Here is a 12,018-nt window from a genome sequence, read left to right as displayed (position 1 = left end):
TGGAAAGATCTACGTTATCAGCTATGCTGAGAGCTGCTGTATTCAAAAGAACATGAATCAACTCCATCAGAAACAGGTGTTTGGTTCAACATCCTTTTCCATTAGTGTCCAGATGAATCTAAGAAACCCCAAACTATGACAATTTTTTTGCCTGTTTGCTTTGTTTCTACTTGGAAACCATTTCTGGTTATTTAATAGTCAACTTCGGCAGAACATGGAGGTTCCATAATTCATAATTACTCAGAAACACTTCCCCTATGAAAGTATACCCCACTTTTATTACTTTTGTAAAAACCTCAAATCTAATTCTCCTTTTCCCCAACAACAACCATTTTAACAATTCCATTTCAAACTCAATAAAAAGTATGTAACCAAGCATTCACATAAAGTAGAAATATGCCTCTTGCACACAACTGTATACATCAATTTGTCTTCATAGTTATGGTTTGACATGCAAAATACACAGCTGTCTGGTAGAAATATGCATGCAAAGGATGCATGCATGATGTGTGTATGAGTTTAAAGAGAGAGGCTACACAGTATGTGAGATATTTGTTGTGGGCTTGCTCAACTTTTGGACTTCTTCATAAGTATAATGCCCAAATAGGATTTGTAAATCATGTTAAGCTGTAAAAGCTTGGCCTGGTTTTATCTTAATATGGTATGTGACCCCAGATATATTGGTTTCTAAACCATGTTATTTATTTATTTATTTATTTATTTTATTAAATTTGTATACCGCCCTTCTCCTACTGGACTCAAGGCGGTGCACAGCCAAAATAAAAAACATCCCAATACAAAATTTAAAATTTGTTAAAAGAATTACACAACTTTGGCCTAAATTTAAAATCCCGACTAAAACCCATAGACGATTAAAAATCTAACATCTCAAAAGGGGGGGGGGTTTACGCCAGCCCTGCTTGGTGAAAAAGAAAGGTTTTTAGGGCACAGCAAAAAGCCCTGAGATCTGGTATCATACGTATCTCCGGGGACAGGTCGTTCCAGCGGGCAGGTGCTGCCACAGAGAAGGCCCTCCCCCTGGGGGTCGCCAGCCGACACTGCCTGGCTGATGGCACCCTGAGGAGTCCCTCTCTGTGGGAGTGTACTGGCCAGTGGGAGACTATCGGCAGCAGAAGGCGGTCCCGCAAATACCCAGGTCCAATGCCATGGAGCGCTTTAAAGATGGTAACCAGTACCTTGAAGCGCACCCGGAAGACCACCGGAAGTCAATGCAGCTCACGCAGGAGAGGCATCACATGGGAGCACCCCCCTCGCTCCCATAATCCCCCCTGCACCAGTTGGAGCCTCCGGATGCTCCTCAAGGGGAGCCCCATGTAGAGAGCATTGCAGTAGTCCAGGCGGGAAGTGACGAGTGCCTGGGTGACTGTGCGTAAGGAGTCCCGATCCAGAAAGGGACGCAACTGGTGAATCAGGCGAACTTGATGAAAAGCCCCCCTGGCCACGGCCGTCACATGCTCTTCTAAAGACAGCCATGCATCCAGGAGGACGCCCAAGTTGCGAGCCCTCTCCGTGGGGGCCAATGAGTCGCCCCCAATAGCCAGCGATGGCACCAGCTGGCTATATTGGGACGCCGGAAGCCACAGCCACTCAGTCTTGGAAGGGTTGAGTCGAAGCCTGTTACTCCCCATCCAGATCCGCACGGCCTCCAGGCACCAGGACATCACTTCAAGGGCATCGTTGGGATGGCCTGGGGTGGAGATGTACAGCTGAGTATCATCAGCATACTGATGGAACTCCACGTCAAAGCCACGGATGATCTCGCCCAGGGGCTTCACATAAATGTTGAACAGAAGGGGCACCCCACAAACAAGGCACCTCGGGGTTGACCTCTGCCCCCCCTGCCAACACCGACTGCATCCGGTTGGAGAGATAGGAGGAGAACCACCGCAGAACGGTGCCCCCCACTCCCAACCCCTCCAACCGACCATGATACCATGGTCGATAGTATCAAAAGCCGCTGAGAGATCTAACAGGACCAGGATAGAGGAACAACCCCTATCCCGAGCCCTCCAGAGATCATCCACCAACGCGACCAATGCCATTTCCGTGCTGTGCCCAGGCCTGAAGCCAGACTGGAGCAGCTACATATAACCATGTTATATGGTTTAATATGACACATAACTTCAGCTTGTAGCTTAATCAATAAACTAATGGGTAAACAGATATGGGGTAGCACAGGTCTAAGATTAAAATATCTTTAAGGATGGGTACATATTTGCAAAGTATGAAAACATGCACAGGTTATCTGAACCACGTTTTCCTTCCAGAAATGGTACCAATGCTGAGCTGTGACAGATAAGGGAAGTGTAGGATTCCAAGTAACAGACCCAAAGCAATCAAAACTCTGAGGCCTAGAATTTCCCCAAAGTATGAATTTATTAGGAATGTCATATTGGCACCGCTGGTGAAAACCTGACTCTGAAGGACCCGGAGTTTTCCCCACCCAAATCAAAACCCCAAGTTCTTGCCCCCAGATCACATGGCCCAATCAGGTCGTAGTCTCACCTCCAGCTGGCTCTTGTTCACGCCCCTCCAACACCTGGTAGAGCATCTTTGGCTCCCATGAGAAAGAATGTTATTTTGGCTATCCATCCCCCTCAGCTATCTCTATCTCCCCTCTCACAGCTTCAGGATCCCTGGCTGTGGCAGCTCTGAAGATGCTCCCAAAATGGCTTCAGGGCTGACAGGAAGGTTGTTGTAATGACTAGTACTGGAATTTTAGTCAGGGAAACCTAAATTCAAATCTCACGATCAAGAACTGAAACAAATAGAAATTTATATCCCATTAAGAATTTTTTTTAAATACCAGGAAATTGTATTACAATTTTAGAATGTCAACTTGGAAAGCATCCCTGGCTTGCTCTCGAGCTGCCATAGGCAAGGGGGATGGGAAACCGATGAAGCAACATGGCAGCCACAGACAGGAGCACATTCCAGACATATCTTTCTCAAGGCTGTCTCCCAGGGTTTCCAACAGCAGCCAGAGGGGAGTGGTCTCTACAACCCACAAAATTGCTCCGTTGGCAAATGTGATTAATGATACACCCTGGGGGTAGGGGGGAAACAGGGTCATGATTAGGGCCCTAAATTATTTGGGACCAGAATTTTTGATCTTAAAACTCTTCGAAAAACTTTTGATCTTTACCTCCATTAAGTCAATACAGAAATCCTTCCTCTTACCTCTATGTCCCATATTTTTAGCCATCCAACCAGATCGGCTGTGATGAGGTATTGGTTTTGTTTTTCAGTTGTCATAATAATAGATCCTACTCCACTGTGAGCTTCAAATTCTGCCAGTAGCTTGCTTCTTTGTGTATTCCAAAACCGGACCCAACCAGCACCTCCACAAGAGATAAGGTTGGCTCCACCTAAAATAGGAAGACAAGGAGGCATAAAGAAGGTGGGTCTAATCTCACACTATAAAGCTTGGCTCAATTACATGCATAAAAATATATATTATTTGAATAGCGCAAGACCCTGGGGCTGCATGGACCTCTGTATTGGCATCTCTCAAACAATCCTGAAGGACAATTACTGTGAAGAATGTTAGAGAGAGAGAGAGAGAGACAGACAGAGACAGAGACAGAGACAGAGACAGCTGGGAGAGACAGAGAGAAAACATGTCATGTGATTTTGTCCCATGACTGTACTCTATTCTATTTTGTGCAAATATTTATAAGATTAAAGCCTTAATCTTGAAGTCTTCTCTTACATGTTCTTTCTGAGAATTGTCAAATAGAATTGTGCATTTGGTTTAACTTTCTAAATACACGGTTGTTGTTTTTTTCATCATGAGCCATTTTTACTGCAAGTGAAGCTTGCTAGATGGGTGTTGTGTGGCTTTTAGTCTTCATTTTAATACTGCAGCTTTCCACCAGCAGTGAAATATGAAGCAATCCTTCGCATTCTCACACTGAGAGAAGCTATCACAATAAGAAATTAAGCCTTCTTAAGCATTGTTTCAAAGTGACATTCTGCTTGTTATATATTACTTCACCTCTCCTTAGTGTAATAACATTTTCTATATCGGTAATATTTCCCTTCTAGGTTTTTTGTTTATTTCTAATTTTTAATCAATTATACCATTTATTCCATATTTTATAGTAATCTGATTCTTCTCTTTCTTGTATTTCTTTGGTTAACCTATCCATTTCAGCGCATTCTAAAAAATTTTCTATTAAATCTGTTTCGTTTGGCGTTTTTTCTTGCTTCCAATGTTTTGCGTATATTATTCTTGCAGCTGTTAGTATGTGAATTGTGAGATATTTAATATCTTTAGAGTATGATTTATTAAAGATTCCTAATAAAAACGTTTCTGGTTCTTTATCTATCTGTGTTTCTGTTATTTGAAACAGAAACATAATTTCTTTTGTTTATATGTTGTATAAATGTTTGTTGTGTGTATGTTATGTTATGTTTTTTTAATATTTATACTCTAATAAAAATTTATTTTTAAAAAAAGAAATTAAGCTTAGAAACCTATTTCCCAGACTTTTTTTATTTTCTATTTGCAAAACTTGTACACAGCACTGTAAATCTTCATATAAATGGTTTTTACTTTGGCAAAGTAAAGTTCCTCTTGTCAGTTTTATGTAGTTTATGGGCACCAAAGAATCCTAAATAATCCTTAAAGCAACAGATTTCTCAAATCATTGGTCATAAATCTGAAAAAAAGATTCCAATTTACCTTAGAGGGAAACAATGACATTTTCATTCAAGAAACATCTGGAAAAATAAGTGGCTGAGAAATGACTTTATTTTCTGAAGATTAGTTGCAGCAAAGCTCTCAACCGGACCAAAATTCCATCATCATCTTGCAATGCTGTTCCAATTTACAGAGGCATAAATCAATATTTATTTACTTAGACACTCCCTGGGTAACCAGTCTTTCATCATAGATTTGCTCATTTGGAATGTACCTTCAATATCAAACACAATTTACCATATTTTTTTGGAGTATAAGATGCAGCTTTCCTCCCCCCCCCCAAAAGGGGGTGAAAATTTAGGTGTGTTTTATACACCGAATGTAGCCCCGCCCACCCACTGGCCCCCACCCTTTGGCCTCTGCCTCCCAGCAGTTTACCTCCTTGCAGCAAGCAGCAAGAAGAAACAGCTGGTTTCAGCTTCAGCACAGCCTAATTAGCACAAGTTGATTAGATCGGCCTCCTGACTCTCAGCTGCTTTGCTCTCAGGTGTTTTGCATAGGCCTCTGCTGCTTGCTGCAAAGAGATAAATTGCTGGGAGCAGATTTTTTTTTCCTTGTACTAATCAAGCTATGCTGAAAATGAAAATGAAAGTAAAGCAGGCTATTTGCTGTTTGCTGCAAGGAGGCAAAAATGCTGGGAGGCAGAGGCAGATTTCTTTTTCTTGTTTTCCTCACCCAAAAAGGTAGGTGTGTCTTATAGTCCGGAGCGTCTTACACTCCGAAAAATACGGTAGTTCTGATTCAAATAAAAAGAAAGCAAATGAGTGAGCTGCTTAGAAATATTTATATATGGTAAGTGATGGCATTAATTTTGGGAGAAGGTTAATTCCAGAAATGGGGGAAGGGAGAGAATTTCATTAATTATCAAAATGAATGTTTGGGCAGATGTAAGACAAAGTAAGGAGGTTTCAATACTTCTTAAATATATTTTGGGATGAAAAGTATAGGAATTGTGAGGAAGATGTTTGAATATAAAAATATTATAACTTCATTGTATAAATTCACAAGGCCTGAATCATAAATCAGAGCTGGAGAAAAAAGTTCAGATATACCGAAAGACAAGAAAAAGTGAGATAGTTCTTCTTTTTCATCATCAAAATCCTTTATTCATCTGTCTGAAACCTCTGCTGTCCTCACTAATCTTCCCTCTTTTTAAAATTTCAGTTAGGCAATGTATCGCCTTACTCCAAGGAGCTTTATATGATCTAGGCCTCAGAAAAATATAGGAAGGGATTATAGGTAGGCCTTACGATCTCAATTGGGACCAGATTTTCCATCTCTAAGCAAGGCGGTTATTAAGTGTCTGATTTTAGGTCTTTAAGTAAATCCAAACAAAAGTAGTTGTTAAATGAATCACACAGTCATTAAGGAAATCCAGCTTCCCTCCCCCCCCAATTGGCTGGAAGCTAGCTAGGAAGGTTGCATATGTCAGTTATATGTCCTCAAGAGGCTGCAACTATCGTAAATACATGCCAAGGCCAAGCACCCAAATTGTGATCACACAACCATCGGGATGGCTTGAAATGCAACGACCAGTCATAAGTCACTTTAGTGTCATTGTAACTTTGAAAGTTTGCTAAACAAATTGTTGTAAATTGGGGACTGCCTTGTAAACTGCTTAGAGAGGGCTATAAAGCACTGTGAAGCAGTATATAAGTCTAAGTGCTATTGCTATCAGAAAGGACTTATAGTTTACCTGTGGCTGAGATATTTCTACTCTCCAAGAAGACAAGTCTAGTTATAGCATTGCAGTTTTCAGCTTCAGAATTAGCTGCAGACCTCATATGTTTGTCAGATGTTTTGTTCTGTAGCATTGGAGAACCTGTGGGGAATAATAATAATAATAATAATAATAATAATAATAATAATAAGATAAGCAGCAAGAAAAAATCACAAAGTACCGGGATTTGCAAATTGAAGTTGAGCGACTGTGGAAAAAGAAATCGTGTGTTGTCCCGATTGTAATTGGAGCTCTTGGAGCAATACCCAAAGGGCTACCCCGCTATTTAGAAATTCTAAATTTGCCGGACTTGAACATTTTGACTCTACAAAAAACCACCTTACTCGGAACAGCTTACATCCTCCGACGATACCTTAACAGTTCCTAGGTCCTTGGTTAGGACTCGAGCTGCTGAGCTATTAACCAGCCTCAAAGGCTGTGAATCTCACTAAAGATTAAATAATAATAATAATAATAATAATAATAATAATAATAATAATAAACCCGATAAGTGTATATGATGTGGAGGGGAAGCCAGATTTCACAGTGCCAACAATGACCATGATCCCAAATATAAAAGATGAATCTCTGTTCCCAATTTAATATAGAGTAATAGCAATGGTGTGGTGGCTCAGTGCCTAAGATGCTGAGCTTGTCAATTGAAAGGTCATCAGTTCAGCGGTTCAAATCCCTAGTGCCATGTGACAGAGTGAGCTCCCATTACTTGTCCCAGCTTCTGCCAACCTAGCAGTTCGAAAGCATGTAAAAAATGCAAGTAGAAAAATAGGGACCACCTTTGGTGGGAGGGTAACAGCATTCTATGCGCCTTTTGCATTTAGTCATGTTGGCCACATGACCAAGGAGACATCTTTGGACAACACTGGCTCTTTGGCTTTGAAACAGAGATGAGCACCGCCCCCTAGAGTCGGAAACGACTAGCACATATGTGTGAGGGGAACCTTTACCTTTACCTAAAAGCAATAGCCATAGAACTTAGATTTATATACCACTCACAGATTTATATACCACTCACTTACCTTCTCTAAGTGGTTTACAGAATCGGCATATTGCCCCCAACAGTCTGAGTCCTCATTTTACCCACCTTGGAAGGATGGGAAGCTGAGTCAACCTTGAATCGGTGAGACTCGAACTGCTGACCTGCTGGCAGCCAGCAGTCAGCAGAATTAGTCTGCAATGCATGTCAAAGAGTTTTGGAGAGCTATTTGGGGAGATTAATATGAGATCTGTGGATAGAATGCTTCCATAAAAAAACAGAAGCCTCATTAGTAATTTTCCTTTATATAATTCTAAACCAGTTAGCTTTGCTGGACACTTTAAAATATTTTTAAAAGATGACATAGGAACTGAATTCTCGAGATCACAAAATTTATGCTAAGTTACACAATTATTTATTTATTGGTTCAATTTATATGCCGCCCTTTTCCGGAGACTCAGGGCGGCTTACAATGCGTTAAGCAATAGCCTTTATACTTTCATATATACCTGCTTAGTAGGGCTTTGGGGGGCCCCTCTAAGCGGTGTTCTTTTTTATACAAAGTCAGCTTATTGCCCCCACAAACCGGGTCCTCATTTTACCTACCTCAAAAGGATGGAAGGCTGAGTCAACCTTGAGCCTGGTGAGATTCGAACTTGCAGTAATTATAGGCAGCTGGTGTCATTTAACAGTGCTTTAGTCTGCTGCATCACCAGACTCACATAATATACTAGAGCTGGAAAAATGGGATTATGCGAATCAAGCTTTGGCCTTGAGGATAAATTGATTATTCTCTTCACCTTTAATATGGCTTATTTGTTGGGGCACAAAATTGTGTTAGAGTAACCTGGTTTTAGGATTTAGCATGCAAAATGTAGCAGGGGTGGGTTCCACTTACCTTTACTACCAGTTCGCAGCAGGAGGGTGCGCAGATCACTCATGATGATGTCGTGGTGGCTGGGTGGAGCCTCCTGCCGGTTTTACTACCAGTTCCATAGAACCGGACCGAACCAGGAGCAACCCACCACTGAAATGCAGTGTGTGTATCACTGAATGCATATAGACATTGAATACATACAGTTGGTATGCAATTTGGAGTCATGACTTGTGACTCTTGTCTGTGGCCAGTGGGAGCTTTTGCATATATTCATGAACCAATTTTGCTCCTTCCTGACTCATACCTTGGTCATTTCCCATTTGGAACTCCTCTACATGGAGCTGCCCTTGAAAACTAGCCAGAAGTTATAACTGGTACAGAGTGGTATGCACAGTGATGATGGATCCCCCTAAATTTGGCCACATTACACCTCTCCTACATAATCTGAATTGGCTCCCAGTTTCCTTCCAAGTGCAATTCAAGGTGCTGGTTATTATCTTTAAAGCCCTCTATGGAACAAGATCTGGTTATTTGTTAAACCAGCTCTCACTAAGAACATCTGCTTGTCCGACCACATTCAGTAGATTAGGAGAACATCTAGTCCCCTCTTTTAAATGCTGCCATCGTCTGGGATTTAGGAAGTGTGCCTTCTCCATGGCAGCCTTTGGAACACCCTTCCTATCGAAATCTTCTAAAATACTCTGAAGATCTGGCTTTTCCCCCAAGCACTGGATCAGTGATGGGTTGCTCCCAGTTTGGTCCAGTTCTTTCGAACCAGTAGTAACAGCAGCGGGAGGCTCCGCCCACCCTCCCGGACATCATCATGAATGATCTGCACATGCACAGAAGCTTCTGCACCTGCACACGAGCATGCGCATGCTCCCGTTGCAAACCGGTAGCGGAGGTAAGTAGAACCCACCCCTGCACTAGATAGGGTGAGATTGTGAAATGTACTTGTTATGGGCTAGGTCTTTGGATTGTAATTGTTTTGAATTTAATATTTTTATTGTAAATAGATGTTGTCTTATGTCTTGGTTGGGAACCACCCAGCATTTGGGACAAGATGAGTAGCTCTATAAATGTTTGAAATGAATAAATAAAACTTGTCGTGTCATTCAAAATTAGGACTACCTGTTCAAGACTGCAAACAATCTGAATCACTGCTAGATGGAAACAAAGACTTACAGTTTTCTGTATCTCTGTGCTACCCTCTAGCCTCCAAATTCAATTGGTTATGTTAACCCTGTCTATAGTTTGGTAGGAACATGCCAATATTATGAAACAGTTATGATAGTAACTAGATTTTGCACAATGAAGTTGACATATGAATCTATAGTTTAGGTTCATATGTCATATTATACTAACGATTTTCATAAAACAAAAAAAAGTGACTACTTATAGTTATCTTCTCATGACTGGGTTATTTAAGGGAAGCAAAAGTGAGAACAAGAGAAAAAGTAGACTCAGGAATCAGATTTCAATATTACACGCAATAGTTTTGTTTCTATCTTCATCCAGATTTGGTATGGCTCATAGGTTAAAATAATAATAATTGAATATTATGTCCACACAGCGATATCCAGAGGGGCAGGGGACTCATAATAAAGTCTGTTTTGTGCTACATAGAAACATCGGGGACTTTTAAAAAAAAACAATCTAATTAGGTCTATAAAAGTTTAAAACTAACTCTAAAATTATATAGCCTTACCTGTTGGCTTTTGACGTAACTTGGACAGCCTGTTGCTTTGATTACATTTTGATCTAGTTGGGTAAAGACTGTGGCTCCTTATAATGGTACATTTCTGTACACCCAACATCCACACGGCTTATTTTTTAATATATATGAGAACTTCAGTGTTCTCAGAGGGATTTTCTATTCATTTTTTTCAGCTTTCAAACACTATAGCTTTGTGATCCATGGAGAGCTGATCTCTAAGCCTGTTCAGTTTCAAAAGGATATGGAGGGGAAACATGGGAATGGAGTAAGAATGCTGGAAGAGAAATGAAATCCCTAAATCTTTCTGGGTGTAAGAACAATTTATGTGGGTTTTTGGTTTCCAGTATACAAGCGATATCAGCACAAGTAAATGTGCTTATGCTGTTGAGATAAAGTAGTATCTTAATTAGTCTCTTAGCTAAGCTGCTGGGTTTTTTTTAAGGGGAAAGTATTCAGCTACTTTAGCTTTCTTGTTTCTGCAAAAGGAGGGAAGCTGAAAGTTATAATGTAAAGGCTGACAAAGTTCCTGCCGTAGTGCTATAAATGTAAAATTATTAGAATGTTATTTGTGGGTTGTTTCTCCCTGAGGATATCCGCCCATCCTACTAGGTTAGATAGGATGGGTGGGTTATGGAGTCATTTGATGGGACCTTGGGGGACTGCCTTCTTGATGGGCCGCTTCAATTCTTTGAAACAGTTTCCTACCCAAGGAATCCCTACTCTTTTAGCTTCCTGGAAGGCTGTGAAGACCTGGCTCTTCCCCCAAGCATTGAGTTACAGTAGGAGTTGAACTATGAGAGTGATTGGTCTGGCGTGTGGGAGAAGGGTACTTTTGTTTTTAACTATGGTTTTTATGGATTGTTGTCAGTCACCTTGAGTCATCATGTGAGATAAGTGGGCATTAAAGTCTGGCAAATAAATAAAATTAACAAATTCGAATGAATCATTTTGTAGGCAATTCCGCAGAGTAATGCCGCCTACATAATGCAGCATTTTTTCAATAAGCAGTTCCACAGGTATTGTTTCCTTAGCAATAGAAACATGAAATCTGAAGTTAGTTAGTTAGTTAGTTAGTTAGTTAGTTAGTTAGTTAGTTAGTTAGTGTTACCAAGTTTCAGAGGCTACAGAGTTACAATTACTTCCCATACATTTCTTCATATAATTCAGGGATGAGCTGATTCTGGGGTCCATATTTTACTCTGAATGTAGCCTTCTCCAAATGTCTTCAAACATAAAGGGAGATATGATGTAATTGGGATTACAGAAACATGATGGGATGAATCTTACCCAGTAGTAGAATACCTTGTTTCAGAAGAACAGGTAATACAGGAGAGGAGGGGGTGTTGAGTTATATAACAGCAAAGAATATATATGTACAGAGGTCCATTGGACTGATATTAATAATAATGTTGAATGGTTAAGATAAAATGGCAAGCTAACAGAATGGGTATCTTGCTAAGAGTATAGGAAAAAGAGTAAACAGAGCTAGGGGGAGGAGTTAAGCATATCATCATTTAGAGTTGTTGCATTTCCACAAGTATTCCAAGTCCAAGCCCTCCTGAATTCCATTGACCCTTATGTGGTTCCAATTTAGTGTTGAACTTGAGTTGACCAGAATAATGTTGGGTGCAAAGATTCAGGACCTTTTATAAGATTGCAGCATAGCTTATTCAAGACAACAGAAAGAATCTGATCAACTAAAGTCCAACACTAAATTGGTGGCAGACAGGGGTTAATAGAATTTAGGAGGGTTGTACTAGGAGTGCTTGTGGGAACACAGTGACTCTAAACTGATGATGCACTTAATTTAACCCTGCAGCTCTGCCTACTGTTCCCCTACAAGGAGTTTCCTACAGGCACAAAACCAATCAGATCACATAGGTGAAGATTAATTAAAGCAGATAACTGAACTATCAGAAAAACAGAAAAAAGTTACAATGGGAGATTTCACATACCTGGACATCTGCTTAGATAATGAATGTTG

The 12,018-nt window shown here is 40.5% G+C and overlaps 1 protein-coding gene across 1 annotated transcript in view; it reads right to left on the bottom strand.

Moving 5' to 3' along the window:
- WDR49 (WD repeat domain 49) overlaps window positions 1-12,018 on the bottom strand; it is a 133,533-nt gene that overhangs the window by 32,669 nt on the left and 88,846 nt on the right. The window contains exons 12-13 of the mRNA XM_087872524.1: window positions 6,423-6,548; window positions 3,202-3,389 (exon numbers count right to left, since the gene is read on the bottom strand). Coding sequence (XP_087728650.1) covers window positions 3,202-3,389; window positions 6,423-6,548 — 314 coding nt within the window. The remainder of the gene's footprint in view (window positions 1-3,201; window positions 3,390-6,422; window positions 6,549-12,018) is intronic.

Source organism: Pantherophis guttatus, chromosome 6 (genome assembly GCF_059756535.1).
Source record: "Pantherophis guttatus breed Tessera chromosome 6, ASM5975653v1, whole genome shotgun sequence".
Classification (NCBI taxonomy): domain Eukaryota; kingdom Metazoa; phylum Chordata; class Lepidosauria; order Squamata; family Colubridae; genus Pantherophis; species Pantherophis guttatus.
This window is presented reverse-complemented; position numbering and strand designations above follow the sequence as displayed.